Source organism: Microcaecilia unicolor, chromosome 2 (assembly GCF_901765095.1).
Source record: "Microcaecilia unicolor chromosome 2, aMicUni1.1, whole genome shotgun sequence".
Taxonomy (NCBI): domain Eukaryota; kingdom Metazoa; phylum Chordata; class Amphibia; order Gymnophiona; family Siphonopidae; genus Microcaecilia; species Microcaecilia unicolor.
The window spans coordinates 149,873,633-149,893,188 of NC_044032.1; the positions used below are offsets into that span (position 1 = coordinate 149,873,633).

At 43.4% G+C, this 19,556-nt stretch overlaps 1 protein-coding gene and 1 pseudogene across 2 annotated transcripts in view; both read right to left on the reverse strand.

Annotated features, from left to right (window-relative positions):
• The window catches only part of MCTP1 (multiple C2 and transmembrane domain containing 1), an 854,885-nt gene that overhangs the window by 418,967 nt on the left and 416,362 nt on the right, over nucleotides 1-19,556 (reverse strand). For both annotated transcript variants that reach the window (XM_030193396.1, XM_030193397.1), the window contains exon 7: nucleotides 18,038-18,168. In XM_030193396.1, coding sequence (XP_030049256.1) covers nucleotides 18,038-18,168 — 131 coding nt within the window. The remainder of the gene's footprint in view (nucleotides 1-18,037; nucleotides 18,169-19,556) is intronic.
• Nucleotides 11,401-14,763, reverse strand: LOC115462729 (annotated as a pseudogene).

The window sequence follows — 19,556 nt, forward strand, 5'->3', positions numbered from 1 at the left end:
GCAGCAGAACAGGCACAGACAGCATTGTAACTTAGAGGGATGGAGTAGACAGGAGAGGGCAGCTCCAAAGATACAGTACTGATAGGCAGTGTTGGCAGTGCAGTGAATGCAGTCACAGATTCTAGGACAGGAGTGGCAGTGGGCTCAGGGATCCCAGCTAGATCCAACATATTGATGTTGCTTGCGGTTGAGGCAGGAAAGAAATGCCTCAACCCCAACAATTGTTATTTGATGTACACTGCTCTGGTCACAACATTTGTGTAGATAGTGATATATAAAATTTGGATTAAATTAAATGCAGTAGCTGTGGCAGTCATCCCTGGGCTCCCACTTTGGCTCCTTAATCCATAGTACAGCACAGACACTGCAGGTAGGGTATGCATCAAAGAATGTGAAACAGCGTCCCCTGGCCTGCACATGATGACCTGCACTTTAAATGAAGTGTAAGCCACATTGAACTTACCATTAGATTGGAAAATGTGGGGTACAAATGCAGAAATAAATAAATAAATAAATAAATGATTCAACACTGTGTGCCACAGGCAGGTGCAGAAGAGAAGCTGCAGGTGACAGACACGTGCAGGCCAGGCCAGTGGCATAGCTAGATGGGGCCATGGGGGCCTGGGCCCCCGACCAATTTCTTCTGGGCATCTGGTTGGCTGGCAGTGGGTCCCCAACTCCCAGCAGCTGAAGACTTCATTCAGTGCTGCCATTGCCTGCCCTGCACTCTCTTCCCCTCACGTTGGGCACACTCCTTTTAGTGAAATTGAGCATGCTCACTTTGGGCTCTGGCCCCCTCCCACCTCGAGGTCTGGCTATGCCCCTGGGCCAGGCGAAGCTGTTTTGCATATTTTATGAAGCCTGCTAAACACAAGCTCCCTGATATTGGGTTCCACAGCCGTCAGTATTTTTTTATAACATGGGCTGCCACAGGCAAGAGAAAAGAAAAAGAAAAAGGAAAAACAAAACCAGACACTCCGTGTCAAGTCTTCGGACCCACTGAATATCTAGATAGAGCAGTGAGTAGTTTCACTATCCAGATAATGGTGATATTCAGCAGCTATCCGGATAACAGTTAAGACAGCTTTCTTGCTATCCTAAATTTTTCTGCCAGTTATCCGGATGGCAGTGCTGAACATAACCACTATCCGGATAACTTGTGCCTCCGCCCTTGCACTATCTGGGTTGTGCTGATGCATTCTGTATAGATATTTAGTGATGCTATTTGATTTGTGCCGCTGAATACCTCTCTCAAAAGCATTTATCTGGGTAGCAGGTGCTGCTACCCAGATAAATGCTTTTAAGTATCAGGCTCACAAACATTGTTTAAAAAACAAAACACAGACATAATCACAGCAGGACTGAAGATTCTTTGAATCCCTTGAAGGACCTGGTAGTTAGTAAGGTAGAAATACAAAAAAGATTTGCTATTCAAAGCTGTAGCAGACCATGCACAAAAGGCCACAAAATTTCATGCTGGTGTGGTGTCTGCTGTGTTCTTCTGTCTTGTTTGTGTGTCAATTTATTCAGCTTCTCTGTATTGAATGCTCCCTCTTCTGTTCTTCTCCCTTGTGTCTGTCTGTGAGTGCCCAATACAGTGTGGTATTACTTGTTTTCTGTGCGTTTTTACATGCAGTGGAAAAGCATGTGCCTTTCCTGTGTTCCCTAAGAAATGTATCATGTTGCCTGGCTGTTTTCTTTGTTACATTATATACCTTCTCTCTTGTGTGCATCCTGGTGTGGAGGGGTGGCCTAATGGTTCAAACAGGAACCAACAGGTTCAAATCCTTCTACTTCTCTTTGTGATCTTGGGTAAGCCTCAGGTACTGGTACAAACTTCAACTGCAAGCCCTCTGGAGATAGGAAAATACCTACTGTCAGTGCCGTAGCGAGGGCGGCTGACACCCGGGGTGGGTTGCCGCTGCGCACCCCCCCTCGGTGCGCATCCCCCTCGGCGTGCACCCCCCGGAGCGCATTCTTACTAGCATAAGAAAGCGGGGAGCGGGCGGGAGGGCCGATCCACCCCGACTGCATGCCGCTGGGAGTTGCGTCGGCTCCTCTGGTTCCCTGCTCTCTCTGCCCCAGAACACGAAGTAACCTGTTCCGGGGCAGAGGGAGCAGGGAACCAGCGGAGCCGACACCCCCCCAGCGGCGTGCACCCAGGGCGGACCGCTCCACCGCCCCCCTTCCTACGCCACTGCCTACTGTACCTGAGTGTAATTCACCTTGAACTTCTGAGAAAGGCATGTACTAAATCAAATCCCCTCTTCCCGGTTTTACAGTGTAACTGTTATCTCTGAATCCATATTTTCTCCTATTTATTCTCTTTTCTTCTGATTACCTAGAACATGCTGCTGCATCTCCAAAGGGCTGATATCCTGGAGTCCAATGATACCACCAGTGGGCGCATGCATATATACCCTAGAAGCAGGGCTTCTGAACCCAGTCCTTGGGGTACACCAAGTCCCATCGGGTTTTCAGGATATCCATCATGAATATGCATGAAATAGGTTGGCATGCACTTCCTCTTTGGTATGCAAATCTAACTCATGCATATTCATTGTAGATATCCAGAAAACCCAATGGGACTTGGTGTGCTCCAAGGATTAGGTTGAGAAGGCCTGCTCCAGAGTTTGCTCTAGAAGAGGGGTGTCCAAACTTAGCCCTCGCCAGATCAGGATTTCCACTCTGAATAAGCATGAGATCAATTTGCATACAATGGAGGCAGTTCATGCAAATAAATAAAATACATATTCAATGGGGAAATCCTAAAAACCTGATTGGACTGGTTGGACACCCCTGCTCTAGAAGCAAAGAAGAACCCATGTCCTCCACCTACAGTCCTGCCAGTAGGTGATGCTGTTCCACTAACACATATAACTCTACTCACTGTTTTCTATCTTTTAAACAGTTCTTAAACCACAATAGGACACTAACTCCTGTCCCTTGGCTCTCTAATTTCCTCAGGAGTCTTGCCTCACCAATCTACTACATTTCTTTGAAGGGGTGAACAAACATGTGGATAAAGGTGAGCCGGTCGATATTGTGTATCTGGAATTTGAAAAGGCATTTGACAAAGTACTGCAAGAAAAATTCCAGCAGAAATTGGAAAGTCATGTGATAGGAGGTAGTGTTCTATTGTGGATTAAAAACTGGTTAAAGGACAGAAAACAGAGAGTAGGGTTAAATGGTCAGTATACTCAATGGAGAAGGATAGATGGGTTCCACAGGGGTCTGTGTTGAGACCGCTGCTTTTTAACATATTTATAAATGATCTAGATATGGAAATAACTAGTAAGATAATTAAATTTGCTGATGACACAAAGTTATTCAAAGTTGTTAAATCGCAAGAGGATTGTGAAAAATTGCAAGACGACCTTACGAGACTGGGCACCCAAATGGCAGATGATGTTTAATGTGAGCAAGTGCAAAGTGATGAATGTGGGAAAGAGGAACCCCAGCAATAGCTATGTGATGCAAGGTTCCATGTTAGGAGTCACCGACCAAGAAAAGGATCTAGGAGCCATCACTGACGATAGTTTGAAACCGTGCTCAGTGTGCTGCAGCAGAAAGATAGCAAATAGAATGGTAGGTATTATTAGGAAAGGAATGGAAAGTAAAAACAAGCATGTTATAATGTCTTTGTATCACTCCATGATGCAACTGCACCTTGAATACTGTGTGCAATTCTGGTCGCTGCATCTAAAAAAATGATAAAGAGGATGGAACAACTTCCCTATGAGGAAAGGCTGAAACGGCTAGGGCTCTTCAGCTTGGAAAAAATGCAGCTGAGTGGAGTGGAATGGGTAGACCTGAATCGCTTGTTTACTCTTTCCAAAAATACTAGGACTAGGTTGCATGCAATTAAGCTGCAAAGTAGTAAATTTAAAATGAATCAGGGAAAATATTTCTTCACTCAACATGTAATTAAACTCTGGAATTCGTTGCCAGAGAATGTGGTAAAAGCAATTATCTTAGCAGGGTTTAAAAAAAGGTTTAGATAGTTTTCTAAAAGAAAATTCCATAAGCCATTATTAAAATAGACTTGAGGAAATCCACTGTTTATTTCTGTGATAAGCAGCATAAAATATATTGTACTGTTTTGGGATCTTGCCAGGTAATTATGACCTGGATTGGCCACTATTGGAAACAGGATACTGGGTTTGATGGACCTTCGGTCTGTCCCAGTATGGCAACACTTATGTACTTATGTACTTTGTTAAATGCCTTTTGAAAATCCAGATACACAATATCAACTGGCTCATCTTTATCCACATGTTTATTCACCCCTTCAAAGAAATGTAATAGATTGGTGAGGCAAGATTTCCCCTGACTAAATCCAGGTTGGCTTTTGGGCTCATTTTCGAAAGAGAAGGACGTCCATGTTTCAACATAAAATGGAAGATGGACATCCTTCTCCCAGGGACGTCCAAATCAGTGTAATCGAAACCTGATTTTGGACATCTCTAGCGGAAGTCCGTCGCAAGGACGTCCAAAGTTCAAGGGGGCATGTCGGAGGTGTAGTGAAGGCGGGACATGGGCATGCCTAACACTTGGACATCGTTGACCCATAACCGAAAAAACAAGGACGTCCCTGACGAACACTTGGACGTTTTCACCCGGACCTGTTTTTGTTACAAATAAGGCACAAAAAGGTCCCCGAAATGACCAGATGACCACTGGAGAGAATCAGGGATGACATCGTGTTACTTCCCCAGTGGTCACTAACCCCCTCCCACCCTCAAAAACCATCTTTAAAAATATGTCATGCCAGCCTCTATGCCAGCCTCAGATGTCATACTCCAGTCCATGACAGCAGTATGCAGGTCCCAGGAGCAGTTTTAGTAGGTACTGCAGTGCACTTCAGACAGGCGGACCCAGGCCCATATCCCACTACCTGTTACATTTCTGAAGGAAACAGCGAGCTCTTCAAAACCCACCACAAACCCACTGTACCCATATATAGGTGCCCCCCTTCACCCGTAAGGGCTATAGTAGTGGTGTACAGTTGTGGGTAGTGGGTTTTGGGGGGTTTGGGGGGCTCGGCACACAAGGTAAGGGATCTATGTTCCTGGGAGCATTTTATGAAGTCTACTGCAGTGCCCCCTAGGGTGCCCACTTGGTGTCCTGGCATGACAGGGGGACCAGGGCACTACAAATGCTGGCTCTTCCCAAGCCCAAAAGGTTTGCATTAGGACGTTTTTGACATGGACGTCTTTGGTTTCGAAAATTGCCGAAAGTCGGAAACGTCCATGTCTAGGGACGTCCAAATCTAGGGACATCCAAATTTAAGGATTTGGACGTCCCTGACGGCATTTTCAAAATGAAAGATGGACATCCATCTTTTTTCGAAAATATGGGTTTCCCTGCCCCTGGATTTTGCCGTTTTGCAAGGACGTCCAAATCGGAACTTGGACGTTCCTTTCGAAAATGGCCCTCTTTGTCTCATTAATCCATGCTTGTGCATATGCTCTGTAATTTTGTTCTTTATAATGGTCTCTACCTTTTTGCATGGCACCTACGTCAGGCTCACCAGTCTATTGCCTCTGCAACCCTTTTAAAAAATTGGTGCTACATTGGCCACCCTCCAATCTTCTTGTACCATGCTTGATTTTAAAGATACATTACATATTACTAACTATAGCTCTGCAAGTTCATTTTTCAATTCTCTCATTACTCTGGGATGAATACCATCCAGTCCAGGCAATTTACTACTCTTCAATTTGTTAAACTGCCCCATGACATCTTCCAGGTTTACAGAGATTTATTTCAGTTCCTCTGACTCGTCAGCATCAAACACCATTTCTGGCATTGGTATATTTCTCACATCTTCCTCAATAAAGATTGAAGCAAAGAATTTATTTAATCTGTCCGCTATGGCCTAGTCTTCTCTGAGTGCCCCTTTTACCCCTCGGCCATGTAGAAGTCCAACTGATTCTTTTGCCAGCTTTTTGCTTACAATATAACTAAAACAGTTATTACTTTTTTTTTCCTCCAACACAATCTTCTTTTCAAGGTCTCTCTTTGCCTTCCTTATCAGCACTTTGCATTTGACTTGCCATTCCTTATGCTGTTTCCTATTATTTTCAGTCAGATCCTTCTTTCATTTTCTGAAGAATTTTCTTGTAGCTATAACAGCTTCTTCCTTCACCTCATTTTATAACCATTCCAGCTGTCATTTGGCCTTCCTTCCTCCTTTTTAATACATGGACTATATCTGGTCTGGGCTTCCAGGATGGTATTTTTGAACAGCCTGAAATAAAATTTTGACCTTTGCAGCTACTCCTCTAAATCTTTCTTTGACCACACTTCTCATTTTATCATAGTTTCCTTTTTTGAAACTTAAATGCTAACATATTGGATTTCCTGTGCATATTTACTCCAGAGCTTATCTCAAATCTGATCATGTTATGATCACTGTTATCAAGTGGCCCCAGCATCATTACCTTCTGCACCAGATCATGCTGTCCACTAAGGACTAGATCTAAAATTGTTCCCTCTCTTGTTGGTTCCTGAACCATCTGCTCCATAAAGCAGTCCTGATCAAGGAATTTTACCTCCCTAGTGTTCTTTGATGTTACATTTACCCAGTCAATATAAGGGTAATTGAAATCACCCATTATTATTGTGTTACCCAGTTTGTTAGCCTCCCTAATTTCTGATAATATTTCTACATCTGTCTGTTCATTCTGGTCAGGAGGACGGTAGTTCACTCCTATCACTATCCTTTTTCCCTTTCCACATGGAATTTCTATCCATAGGGATTTCAAGATGTGTTTCGTGTCCTGCAGAAATTTTAGTCTATCAAGGCCCTCCTTAACATATAATGCGGTTTGCCCCTCCACCAATTCAATCAACCCTATCACTGCGATATAATTTATAACCTGGTATGACAGTGTCCCATGAGTTACCCTCCTTCCACCAGGTCTCAGAGATGCCTATTATATCTATATTTTCATTCAGTGCAATATATTCTAACTCTCCCATCTTATTTCTTAGGCTTCTGGAATTTGCATATAGACATTTCAAACAATGTTTGTTGTTCCTATTTACAGCTTGCTCAACAGTTGACAGTGATAATTTGCAATCTTGAAAATCTGTCTGCTTTTTATTTAAAGACACCTGGTCTACTATGGTCTCTACTTCAACCTCGCTATTGGGATGCTGTATCTTCCCTGTTTTGGTGATATCTTTTAAAGATACCTTGTTCCAAACTATACACTGTTGTGTGACTGTTGGTCTTCCCCCAGTTTCTAGTTTAGAAGCTGCTCTATCTCCTTTTTAAATGTTGATGCCAGCAACCTGGTTCCACCCTGGTTAAGGTGGAGCTCATCTTTCTGGAATAGGCTACCCATTCCCCAGAATGTTGCCTAGTTCCTAACAAATCTAAAACCCTCCTCCCTGCACCATCACTTCATCTACGCATTGAGACTCTGGAGCTCTGCTTGTCTCTTGGGCCCTGTGCGTGGAACGGAAACACTTCTGAAAATGCTACCTTGGAGGTTCTGAATGTGAACTTTCTACTTAAGAGCATAAATTTGGCTTCCAGAACCTCTCTCCCATATTTTCCTAAGTGCATAGATCATATCATCTGGACTTTTAATCATTTCTGATGCTGTTCTTCAGACTTCAATAACAAGGGCAGTCTTGACTGCAAGCACCAGGATTCACCAATTTGATTAAGATGCAGGACATTTATTTTGACTGGAATGAAATAAGGCCACAGCTTTATTAATGCCCTAACAAGGGAATCTAACCTGTGTACCTGAGCCTTTGTCAAGTAACAGTGATATCAGCTAACATACTGTCAGCCAATCTGCTTCAGCCAATCAAGACCATGGTTTCATTATGAGATGGCCAGGTGTTCTCCGGGTGAGCCATCCAATTCAAGAAAAGTCACTAGCCCGCCATGCAAAGTTAATTCAATACTGTGGGTCACCTATCTGACACCTCACCAGGGCTTACCAAGTCAGGCACTTTAACAAATCTTCCAGTATAAAACGCCCCCTCCCAAGCTCCAGGATCCCACAAAATAAAGTAAATGCAATACATCAGTTGTTACTGCATTATATCTATATGATATGATCCTAACCATATTACAGTTTAAAAGGGCTGGGTATGAGGGTGTGTTCTGTTGGAACCTGGGAAGGTAGAAAAAAAGGCCTGGCCAATACCCTTAGCCCCCCCTTTTTTTTTAAATTTATATCAGCAGTCCAACTGAAGAATTATGTCATGACGTGGTGGGGGGGGGGGGGGGGGGGGGAGGAAAAGATGCTGATGTGATTGGCTGTGTACTGCACTTCTTCCACAGTATGGGGCCCAAAACTGAACACAGTATTACAAAAACAGTCTTACCTATGTTGATTAAAATGATCTCATATGCTTTACATGTGGTATTTATTAACACACTGATGACTTGTATTGAATATATAGTCTACAATAACCCCAGTATCTTTTTAAGCAGGTCTCTATTATACATTTATGCATTTGATTTTTCCTTCCTAAATGAAGAACCTTGCATTTGTCCTTGATGTATATCATTCAATTTATTTCTGACCTTTTCTTTCAAATGTCAAAATCATTTTGAATTCTAATCCTGTCCTCCAAGGTGCTTGCAGCTCCTCTTACCTTCATATCATTTGCAAAATTTTTAAGAGTACTTGCTATTCCATTATTCAAATCGTTACTAAACTTATTGAATAGTACCTGACCTGGGGCCAGCCCCCATGGAACTCCACTTGATATGTCCTTCTAGATAAAGATGAAATAATAAATACATTGAGTCTTTTTTTCAACTATTTATATGCTCATCTAACAATGGTATATACTGACCCATGTGAAACAGCATCAAAAGCCTTATTAAAATCAAAATCTGTCCCATCTACTGCCTTCCCTTGTTTAAAGCACTTTTATTCTGTTATGGACAGTTTGGAATGAATTAACTTCAATATTCAACTCTGGGTTAACTGATATTTCCGGTTTCTGTGATTACTAAAGTACAGTCAAGTTAAAGAAACATTGTTACTTCTGAACTATCTTCATTCCTTTTTTTTATATTTTTCATTTTCTATTACAGTGGTGGAAATAAGTATTTGATCCCTTGCTGATTTTGTAAGTTTGCCCACTGACAAAGACATGAGCAGCCCATAATTGAAGGGTAGGTTATTGGTAACAGTGAGAGATAGCACATCACAAATTAAATCCGGAAAATCACATTGTGGAAAGTATATGAATTTATTTGCATTCTGCAGAGGGAAATAAGTATTTAATCCCTCTGGCAAACAAGACCTAATACTTGGTGGCAAAACCCTTGTTGGCAAGCACAGCGGTCAGACGTCTTCTGTAGTTGATGATGAGGTTTGCACACATGTCAGGAGGAATGTTGGTCCACTCCTCTTTGCAGATCATCTCTAAATCATTAAGAGTTCTGGGCTGTCGCTTGGCAACTCGCAGCTTCAGCTCCCTCCATAAGTTTTCAATGGGATTAAGGTCTGGTGACTGGCTAGGCCACTCCATGACCCTAATGTGCTTCTTCCTGAGCCACTCCTTTGTTGCCTTGGCTGTATGTTTTGGGTCATTGTCGTGCTGGAAGACCCAGCCACGACCCATTTTTAAGGCCCTGGCGGAGGGAAGGAGGTTGTCACTCAGAATTGTACGGTACATGGCCCCATCCATTCTCCCATTGATGCGGTGAAGTAGTCCTGTGCCCTTAGCAGAGAAACACCCCCAAAACATAACATTTCCACCTCCATGCTTGACAGTGGGGACGGTGTTCTTTGGGTCATAGGCAGCATTTCTCTTCCTCCAAACACGGCGAGTTGAGTTCATGCCAAAGAGCTCAATTTTTGTCTCATCTGACCACAGCACCTTCTCCCAATCACTCTCGGCATCATCCAGGTGTTCACTGGCAAACTTCAGACGGGCCGTCACATGTGCCTTCCGGAGCAGGGGGACCTTGCGGGCACTGCAGGATTGCAATCCGTTATGTCGTAATGTGTTACCAATGGTTTTCGTGGTGACAGTGGTCCCAGCTGCCTTGAGATCATTGACAAGTTCCCCCCTTGTAGTTGTAGGCTGATTTCTAACCTTCCTCATGATCAAGGATACCCCACGAGGTGAGATTTTGCGTGGAGCCCCAGATCTTTGTCGATTGACAGTCATTTTGTACTTCTTCCATTTTCTTACTATGGCACCAACAGTTGTCTCCTTCTCGCCCAGCGTCTTACTGATGGTTTTGTAGCCCATTCCAGCCTTGTGCAGGTGTATGATCTTGTCCCTGACATCCTTAGACAGCTCCTTGCTCTTGGCCATTTTGTAGAGGTTAGAGTCTGACTGATTCACTGAGTCTGTGGACAGGTGTCTTTCATACAGGTGACCATTGCCGACAGCTGTCTGTCATGCAGGTAACGAGTTGATTTGGAGCATCTACCTGGTCTGTAGGGGCCAGATCTCTTACTGGTTGGTGGGGGATCAAATACTTATTTCCCTCTGCAGAATGCAAATAAATTCATATACTTTCCACAATGTGATTTTCCGGATTTAATTTGTGATGTGCTATCTCTCACTGTTACCAATAACCTACCCTTCAATTATGGGCTGCTCATGTCTTTGTCAGTGGGCAAACTTACAAAATCAGCAAGGGATCAAATACTTATTTCCACCACTGTATGTATATTTATATCATATAAAGTTTATCCATTCTATATCCCGATTTAGTCCATGCAGAATTACCCTATTCCATTGAAATATTAACTGTTGCTCCTTATGTAGCAGAGCCTTTGTAATATCTCCTCCATGTGGCAAATGGATCTGGGTAAGAACTGTATATCTTAAATCTTGCAAATCATGATTCATCTGCATCACATTTGTGATAAACACATCAAATCTGAATCTAATATAGGAGGCTCTACCATCAATTACTTGGATATAACCATCGTATACAGTCAGGGTAAATTTGATACGACTATATTCCGAAAACCAACTGATACCAACACCTTACTTGTAAGCAGGAACTAGCATGACATCAGCCATGACGTATAAAAGAATAGAGTACATGCGTCGGCGTTTTTTGGTTTGAAAGGCTCGGGTGGGATTAAGCTCCATTCCAGGTATGATGTAAATGAATTATGATAAGGTTTATTGCAAATTATCTTAAAAGAACAAGGACGTAAACTATATATGCAAGGGGATGATAATTGGAAAGTTTACTTGTGCACAGGCAAAAAGTTTTTGAATTATGGTTGATCATTTGTACTCCTACAGACATTTATAGTTCTTCTGAAGACACTGGGAATGGGCGAAACAAGGTCCATGTTGAGGACTAAAAGAACTTGAGTCTATTTGAATTTAAGGAGAGTCACGGAACACATCACGTTCACTTAAGTTATACTTTTCATTGCATCAGATCTATAAGAAAACAGCAAATGGCACCAAGAAGATTGTCATCAAAGAGTCTGCAACCCTGAGACAAGTAGTACTTGTAAACATTTGTGGAGCAACAATGATGGATGGCAGGGAGGGTTTGTAGTGTGATGATGTATGGTGCACATTATCAACAAGTGCCGAGTAAAGCCGGTGTAATGTATGAAGACTGAGCGCTATATACAATTATAAATATTTATATGATATAAATATACATAATTAATAGCAAATTAAAAATATAAAAAAAAGAATGAAGATGATTTAACTTCAGTCAAGTTTCTTTTCAAGACATAGGAAGAGACATTATTGGTCCCTGTATGGGATTTCCTGTGTTGATGGGGGTGCTTTAGAACTACAGCAGGATGATTAGAATGAGCCCTGTATATCCACACAAGGGAACATTCTGGACTCCCTGTTCCTAATCTGACCTAGCTTTTTATTTATTTATATTGCAAAGTAGTGGTGGATGATGGGCCAGTCTGCCAGCTTTGGGCAGTGGATGTCCGCTTCTGTTATTTCAGAAGGAAGAATAAATAACCTTGTAAGTATTTTCTATAGGTACCTTCTTGCCTCTGTGTCCCTATGTCCCCTGCTATATGCCAGCATCTCTCCCTCGCTTCTCTCCCTCTGTCCCCCCCAGGGGTTCAGCAAGTGTTACTCTCTCTCCCCTCGCTCCTGTTCTCTCTCCTTTGTAGGGTCAGCATCTCTTCCTTCTTTCCCTGCGGGTCCTGGATACTCTCTTCTTCCTTGCTTCCCCCATAATGCAGCATCTGTCTCCCTTGTTGACCCCCACCACAATGCAGCAGCTATCTCCTTCATTGCCCCCCCCCCCCCCCCCCACGATGCAGCACCTACCTCCCTCGTTAACTTGATACCAGGGTATTTTGGTCTGTTTTCCACATAATTCCTCACAATAGGGCCAGGCTGTAGCTTTTTCATATACTCTGCTGATGGTGTTCTTAATTGTTCAATAACTTTATTCCATTGATTGATACGATCAGTGACTTGGAATATCACACAATCTTTCGCCATTTTCCCATGATGCACCCCACTGCCCAGGTATCAACATTATCTTTATAGCCCGTTTCAAGAATTTACCTCTGGAGCTCTGTAACATCATGTTACTACATATGGAGTCATCATAAAATTAGCACACACTGTCCTTACCAATCCAAAATCAATTATCTTAAGAGTGCAATTTGATTTTACTGCTATATTGCTTGGTTTAAGATCTCTGTAGATTATACCAGCTGAATTAAGACGTTCCACATAGCACCTGGTAGAGTAGGTATGACATTGGCTCATGGTCTAACTCAGAGTTGTCCAACCTTGGTCCTCGAGGGCCGTAATCCAGTCAGGTTTTCATGATTTCCCCAATGAATGTGCAAGAGATCTATTTGCATGCACTGCCTCTATTGTATGCTAATAGATATCATGCATATTAATTGGGCAAATCCTGAAAACCCAACCTGGTGAAGGCCGAGGATGGACACCCCTGGTTTAACTCCATATGAATAACCTGGCATAAGTTAGCATCCATAACTTCCATGACCAGATACTCATCTTGAAATTCTTCTAATAACTTTTGGGGAGTGAATTCATTTCACAAATTAATTATGCTTTTATCATTGGCACATTTTAAGAGCACAAACTCCATATAGGCTCTCTTTGCATAAATCTAGTTCTGAAAAGGATGACTGAGTTTCTTTACTGCAACATTGATTCCAAGAACTGTATCAAATGCATCACAAACAATTTCCTGAGCCCCAAAACGTATCGACTTTAACTCTTGATAACATTTCAGCACTGTGAATGTTGAACCTGTAACTTGCACACTGTAAAACAGTGCTGTGGCTCAAATCCAGAGAGAGACTGAGGGAGCTGATTGAAATTTTATGTATCATTAAATTCTTGCGGGGACGGGTGGGGACGGGTTGGAATGTGTTACATTTTTGCGGGGATGGATGGGGATGGGTGGGGATGGGTAAGATTTCTGTCCCCTTGCAACTCTCTAACTGAAGGGGAAAAAATGTCCATGTCTAAAAAGCAGGATGCCTTATTTAGACCTTTTTCAGGAACACCCATGTTACAGAAAACTGCTCTGATTGGGCACTTTCCACTGGAGAAATTAAGGCAAGACACTTCCTTAATCCCCTGGTACTGTTAACCCCATCCCTCTCCCTGAATGTGAAACTGAAAGGGGATACCAGGCTCTATGATAGCTTTAGGTATTATGGGCATTCTTAAGAGAGCAGGAAACAGGTCTGAGGAGTCCAGTGCTGTAGTGAAGGCGGCTGACACCCAGGGCGGTACGCTGCTGCGCACCCCCCCCCCCCGGGTGCAGCATGGTGCACCCCCCTGGAGTGCGCACCCCCCCCCGGAGCGCATTCTTTCCAAAGGGGGCAGGCAAAAGGGCCACTCCGCCCCGAGTGCACGTCGCTAGGAGCTGTGTCGCCTCCGCTGGTTCCCTGCTCTCTCTGCCCCAGAACAGGAAGTAACCTGTTCCGGGGCAGAGAGAGCACGGAACCAGTGAAGCCGACACCCCCCCAGTGGCGTGCACCTGGGGCGGACCGCCCCACCGCCCCCCTTCCTACGCCACTGGAGGAGTCACCTAATGGTTAATACAGTTGACCTTAAACCAAGGGATCCATGTTCAAATTCTACTTCAGCTCTCTTCTTCTTCTCTTTTTTTAATTGTGAGCCTTCCAGAAACACAAAAATATCTACTGTACCTAAACATATAAGCGTGAAGGTTATTGAAATGGTGTACATTCAGGCATAGTAGGTATTTTTCCTTTTCTGGAGGGCACACAATTATAAAAACAAAGGGCATTTGAACCTGGGTCCCTTGGTTTACAGTCCACTGCACTAACCACTACGCTGACCCTCTGCTCTGCAGGGATATTTGTGTGACCATTTTCTAATAATGTTGCTATTCAGACATCCATGCCCTTTGTTTTCCCCCATTCAAAATTTGGACGTTTCAATTTGTAAAATGGATGTTCAAGCTAGATGTTTCCAGCATATGGACGTCCACCTCACCTATTTTTGAACAGGCTGTATCCTGTTTGAAAATACATGTGAGATCGACGTCTGTTTCTGATGTTCTGACTTGGAACTCCCTAGTTTGACTTAGATGTCCTTTTAAAAATGCCCTTCTGATATCATGGATTTATTCATATTTATATATGAAAACTTCATTCAGCACAAGTGATTTTTGAATGAACAGTCTCCCCAAAGCAGCTGGAGCAAAACATGGTCCATGTTGGGGACTGGAGACTGGAGTTGAAAATATAGATGAAACTTGCTTATCATATTTATACCTTGTTGGTACCCGTTCATAACAGATAAGTACAAGCTTTTCAATGATGATGACCATCAAGCTTATTTCGCAAGATGGGCGTCCTTCTCACAGGGTCACCCAAATCGGCATAATTGAAAGCTGACTTTGGGCATCCTCAACTGCTTTCCGCCGTGGGGACGACCAAAGTTCACGGGGGTGGACTTTGGAGGAAAGGAGAAACAGGGGTGATATGATACAGACGTTCAAATATTTGAAAGGTATTAATCCGCAAATGAACCTTTTCCGGAGATGGGAAGGCAGTAGAACTAGAGGACATGAATTGAGGTTGAAGGGGTGCAGACTCAGGACTAATGTCAGGAAGTATTTTTTCACGGAGAGGGTGGTGGATATGTGGAATGCCCTCCCACGGGAGGTGGTGGAGACGAAAATGGTAATGGAATTCAAACATGCGTGGGATAAACACAAAGGAATCGTGTTTAGAAGGAATGATTCCGTGGAATCTTAGTGGAGATTGGGTGGCGACACCGGTAATTGGAAACAAAACGGAAGCTGGGCAGACTTCTACGGTCTACACCCTGATCGTGACTGAATAGATAGGGATGGGCTGGAGTGTAAATTTTAAGAGGCTTCGATGTTAGCTTCAGAACTTAGTACAAGAACAGTACTGGGAAGACTTCTACAGTCTGTGCCCTGAGAAAGGCAAGGACAAATCAAACTTGGGTATACATATAAAGTATCACATACTATATAAAATGAGTTTATCTTGTTGGGCAGACTGGATGGACCGTACAGGACTTTATCTGCCGTCATTTACTATGTTACTATGGGTATGTCAGAGGCGTAGCAAAGGCGGGACTGGGGCGTGCCTAACACAAGGGCATCCTCGAACGATAATGGAAAAAAGAAGGGCGTCCCTGACGAACACTTGGACGACTTTACTTGGTCCTTTTTTTCTTACGACCAAGCCACAAAAATGTGCCCTAAATGACCAGATGACCACCAGAGGGAATCAGTGATGACCTCCCCTTACTCCCCCAGTGGTCACTAACCCCCTATCACCCTCTTTAAAATATTTTTCCAGCCTCCATGCCAGCCTCAGATATCATACCTAGCTCCATGACAGCAGTATGCAGGTCCCTGGAGCAGTTTTAGTGGGTGTAGTGTACTTCAGGCAGGCAGATCTAGGCCCAACCCCCCCCCCCCCCCACCTGTTACACTTGTGGTGGTAAATGGGAGCCCTTTAAAACCCACCAGAAACCCACTGTACCCACATATAGGTGCCCCCTTCACCCCTTAGGGCTATGTTAGTGGTGTACAGTTGTGGGGAGTGGGGTTTTTTTTTTGGAGGGGGGTTGGGGGGCTCAGCACATAAGGTAAGGGAGCTATGCACCTGGGAGCAATTTCTGAAGTCCACTGCAGTGCCCCCTAGGGTGCCCGGTTGGTGTCTTGGCATGTGAGGGGGACCAGTGCACCACGAATGCTGGCTCCTCCCATGACCAAATGGCTTGGATTTGGTCGTTTCTGAGATGGGCGTCCTTGGTTTCCATTATCGCCAAAAATCGGAGACGATCATCTCTAAGGTCGACCATCTCTAAGGTCGACCTAACGTTCGCAATTTGGGCGTCCCCGACCATATTATCGAAACGAAAGATGGACGCCCATCTTTTTTCGATAATACAGGTTTCCCTGCCCCTTTGCTGGGATGTCCTGCGAGGATGTCCTCAGGAAAACTTGGGCGCCCCTTTTGATTATGCCCCTCCATATTTGTTTGAAAGACATGCACTTGATTATTTCATTATTTTCTCTTCAGCACAGACAAAATGAAGATGTGCAATTATTAAAGTGCGGTGAGATGTGAGTTTGTGACACTCTATGGTGCCAGTAACATCTCAAGTTTATGAACACAAACAAAACTTTTCTTTAAAAATGTCTCTACAAATGTTTTTAACTAAGTAACTTCATGATTTATAGAGGTTTACATATTTTTTTTAAATGTAACTGATCCTGGCACCTTATCTACTTTTTACACTGACCACTTTTTCCTTTGCTGTCTCCAGTATATACTGCATTAGATTTGTTTGACTCTAGTACATGTTCTAAGTTAGTCAAATAAGTGGGAGCTCCCTATGTTCCATCTATATGTACTTCCTTCTTGCAAATATGTGCTATGTTAGTTCAACAAGTATTTTCAGCATAGCGTTTAGGCAGAATATTAGCGTATACATGCATATGTATTCATATATGTACATATGTGTCATCATTCTACACATTTATGTACGTAATGTATGCAGAAATGTGAGCGCCTAGTTTACAGAATTGCCTGTGGAATACCCACATTACTATGGAACTGGCAAAATCTCTATGCTGCTGGGGGGCATTCCCAGTCTCTGCCCAAGCAGTTACCGTAGGGGAAATATATTTATCGTTTTTTATGTACATTGAAAGATGCCACAGATGCATTTTCTGTCTCCTACTGAGGTGGCATTAAGAGACCTGTGCTGTCTGCAGCGGTAACATCTGGTAAGTTACCAAGTGCTAATGGCAAAACACTGTCCATACCCATTCCCCACCTATTTCCCATGTTATGAATTTAGCAGACAAGGCCCCTTAAATCAGTCTGCGCTGGTGAATCATAGACCTTTATTTCAGAGTCTCGATCACATCTCTGTGGAAGACCACTTTACACTCTTAGCCAGAGCTAGGCACACTGTTGTGAGAAAACAGGGGGTCCTTTTACTAAGCCATGGTAAAAAAGTGGCCTGTGGTAGTGTAGGCACGGGTTTTGGGTGCACGTAGAATTATTTTTCAGCGCACCTACAAAAAATGCCTTTTTAAACATTTTTGCTGAAAATGGACGTGCACCAAAAATGAAATTACCGAAAGAGGCATGTGGTAGTCGGGCAGTAAGTCCATTTTGTCACACGTTGGGCATGCGTAGAGCCTTACGCGGCTTAGTAAAAAGGGCCCCAGTTGTTTTCTTACCTCATGGATCAGATTAAAAAGCAGAGAGGCTGTTCATTTCTTTGGTATGCTATAAAATTCACATTTCTTTCCCAAATCCTGCATCTTGAATATCTGCTGTGTAGAAATTCTGGTTTTATATTGTGGTAAAACCTGCCACCTGCTGGATAAGCACCATTCTACTTTCTTTTCCATAGCCCAGCATTAGACATTCTGCATAAATGCATGCAAACGTATTTGTAAAATCTCCAAGCCACAAGGAAAATTGGTATGTAATAGATTTAAACATGCAGCATTAATTTTAATTAGCTCTTCCCCTCCCTTGAGTACTCAGAGTATGATTACACAAACCTGCCAATAAAATCATCCCTCTTGCCAGCATCTTTGTCCCATACAGTAATGTCAATAGTTCCACCTTGCTGTTCAAAAAGATGAAAGTCGAACTGCTCTCTCCATTGAGGATTCAGTGTTTTTGGCACTGTCTGAAAGAAGAGTTAACAAAGTCACGAAAGTTCAGGCTGGTTCACTCTGTTTATTTTCTAGATTGAACCAACATATTGCAATTTCAGATATTTTCTAGCATATCCACTTCAAATAGTTACCAAGGCTTCTGGCACACAGCAATGGTCATTACAAAGAAATGTTTTTTCTTGTCTGGGAATTATAATGTCCACAGAGCAAGAGGTTATTTTGATTAGAATGCTCTTAAGTTGAATCCAAGACAGGAGATCAGAATAAACCAGAACAAAACTGCCCCGAGGGCAGTATTCTAGTTCAGCGCAGTGGTCTCCTTAAATCTCCCCCACACCAGAGCTGTATGTAAAGACAAGAAGTGGGGAAGGGAGGGGCATGTGGAGATGGGGGATGCTCTTTCCTTTGCCCCTTCTCCCCAACCTGCAGAGCTATTTTCTACTTAATATTTTTAGTAAATAATACAATACTTTCCAGCCTTTGAGTCTCTGGCTTGATTTTTTTCTGCCTCAGCTCATTGTCTCTCCTCCTCTCTCTCTGGTATCCTTTCTATTCTTATTTATTTCCTTGAACAGTAGATATTTTAATACTTTTTTTTCTTCCTCCTCTCTTTCTTTCTCCTGTCCTTTTCTTCCTGCTTTCTCGCCTTTTCTTTCTTTTTCCTGATGTCTCTCCTCCACTCATCATCCAATTCCCCCTACTTTACCTCCCTGGATTCCTTCCCTCATCCTACCCCTATCTCTAATCCTCTTGTCCCTCCTCCTTCCCTTTTCAGCTTCCTGTATCTCTAGTATTCTAACCCTCATCTCCAGTCATCTCCCTCAATGAGTGCTTTCTCTTTCTCTCCCTTGTTCTCCCTTCTTGCTTATACCTTCCTTTCTTTCTTCCTTTCTTTGACTTTACCCTCTGCCCCCACATCCTCCTGGCCAATCTCTTTCTCCTTTTCCTCTCTACTTTGCTATTCAACCAAATTTTGCTCTCTCCAGCTCCATTCTTCCTCATCAATCTCCACATCTGCATTCTGTCTGACAGGTTCTCACTACCCATCTCTGCATCCTCATTCTCCCCTACCCACAATTTCAGAATCCCCATTCCTTCCACCTGGATGGGGGGGCACTGTTCTCTCTAGGCTGAGCCAGTGGCGTAGCTACGTGGGGCCTGAGCGACCCTCTCGACCCCCCCGCAAACCCTCCAACGCCGTCGCCTACCTTCGGTTTTGCTGGCGGGGGACCCCAATCCCCGCCAGCCGACGTCCTCTTCGTCCTGCAGTCAAAAAAGTCTGTTCTGTTGTATGCTGATGTCCTGCATGTTGTACGTTCTGTTCTCTGAGTCTGACGTCCTGCACGTACAACGTGCAGGACGTCAACATGCAAAAGAACAAAGACTTTTTTGACTGCAG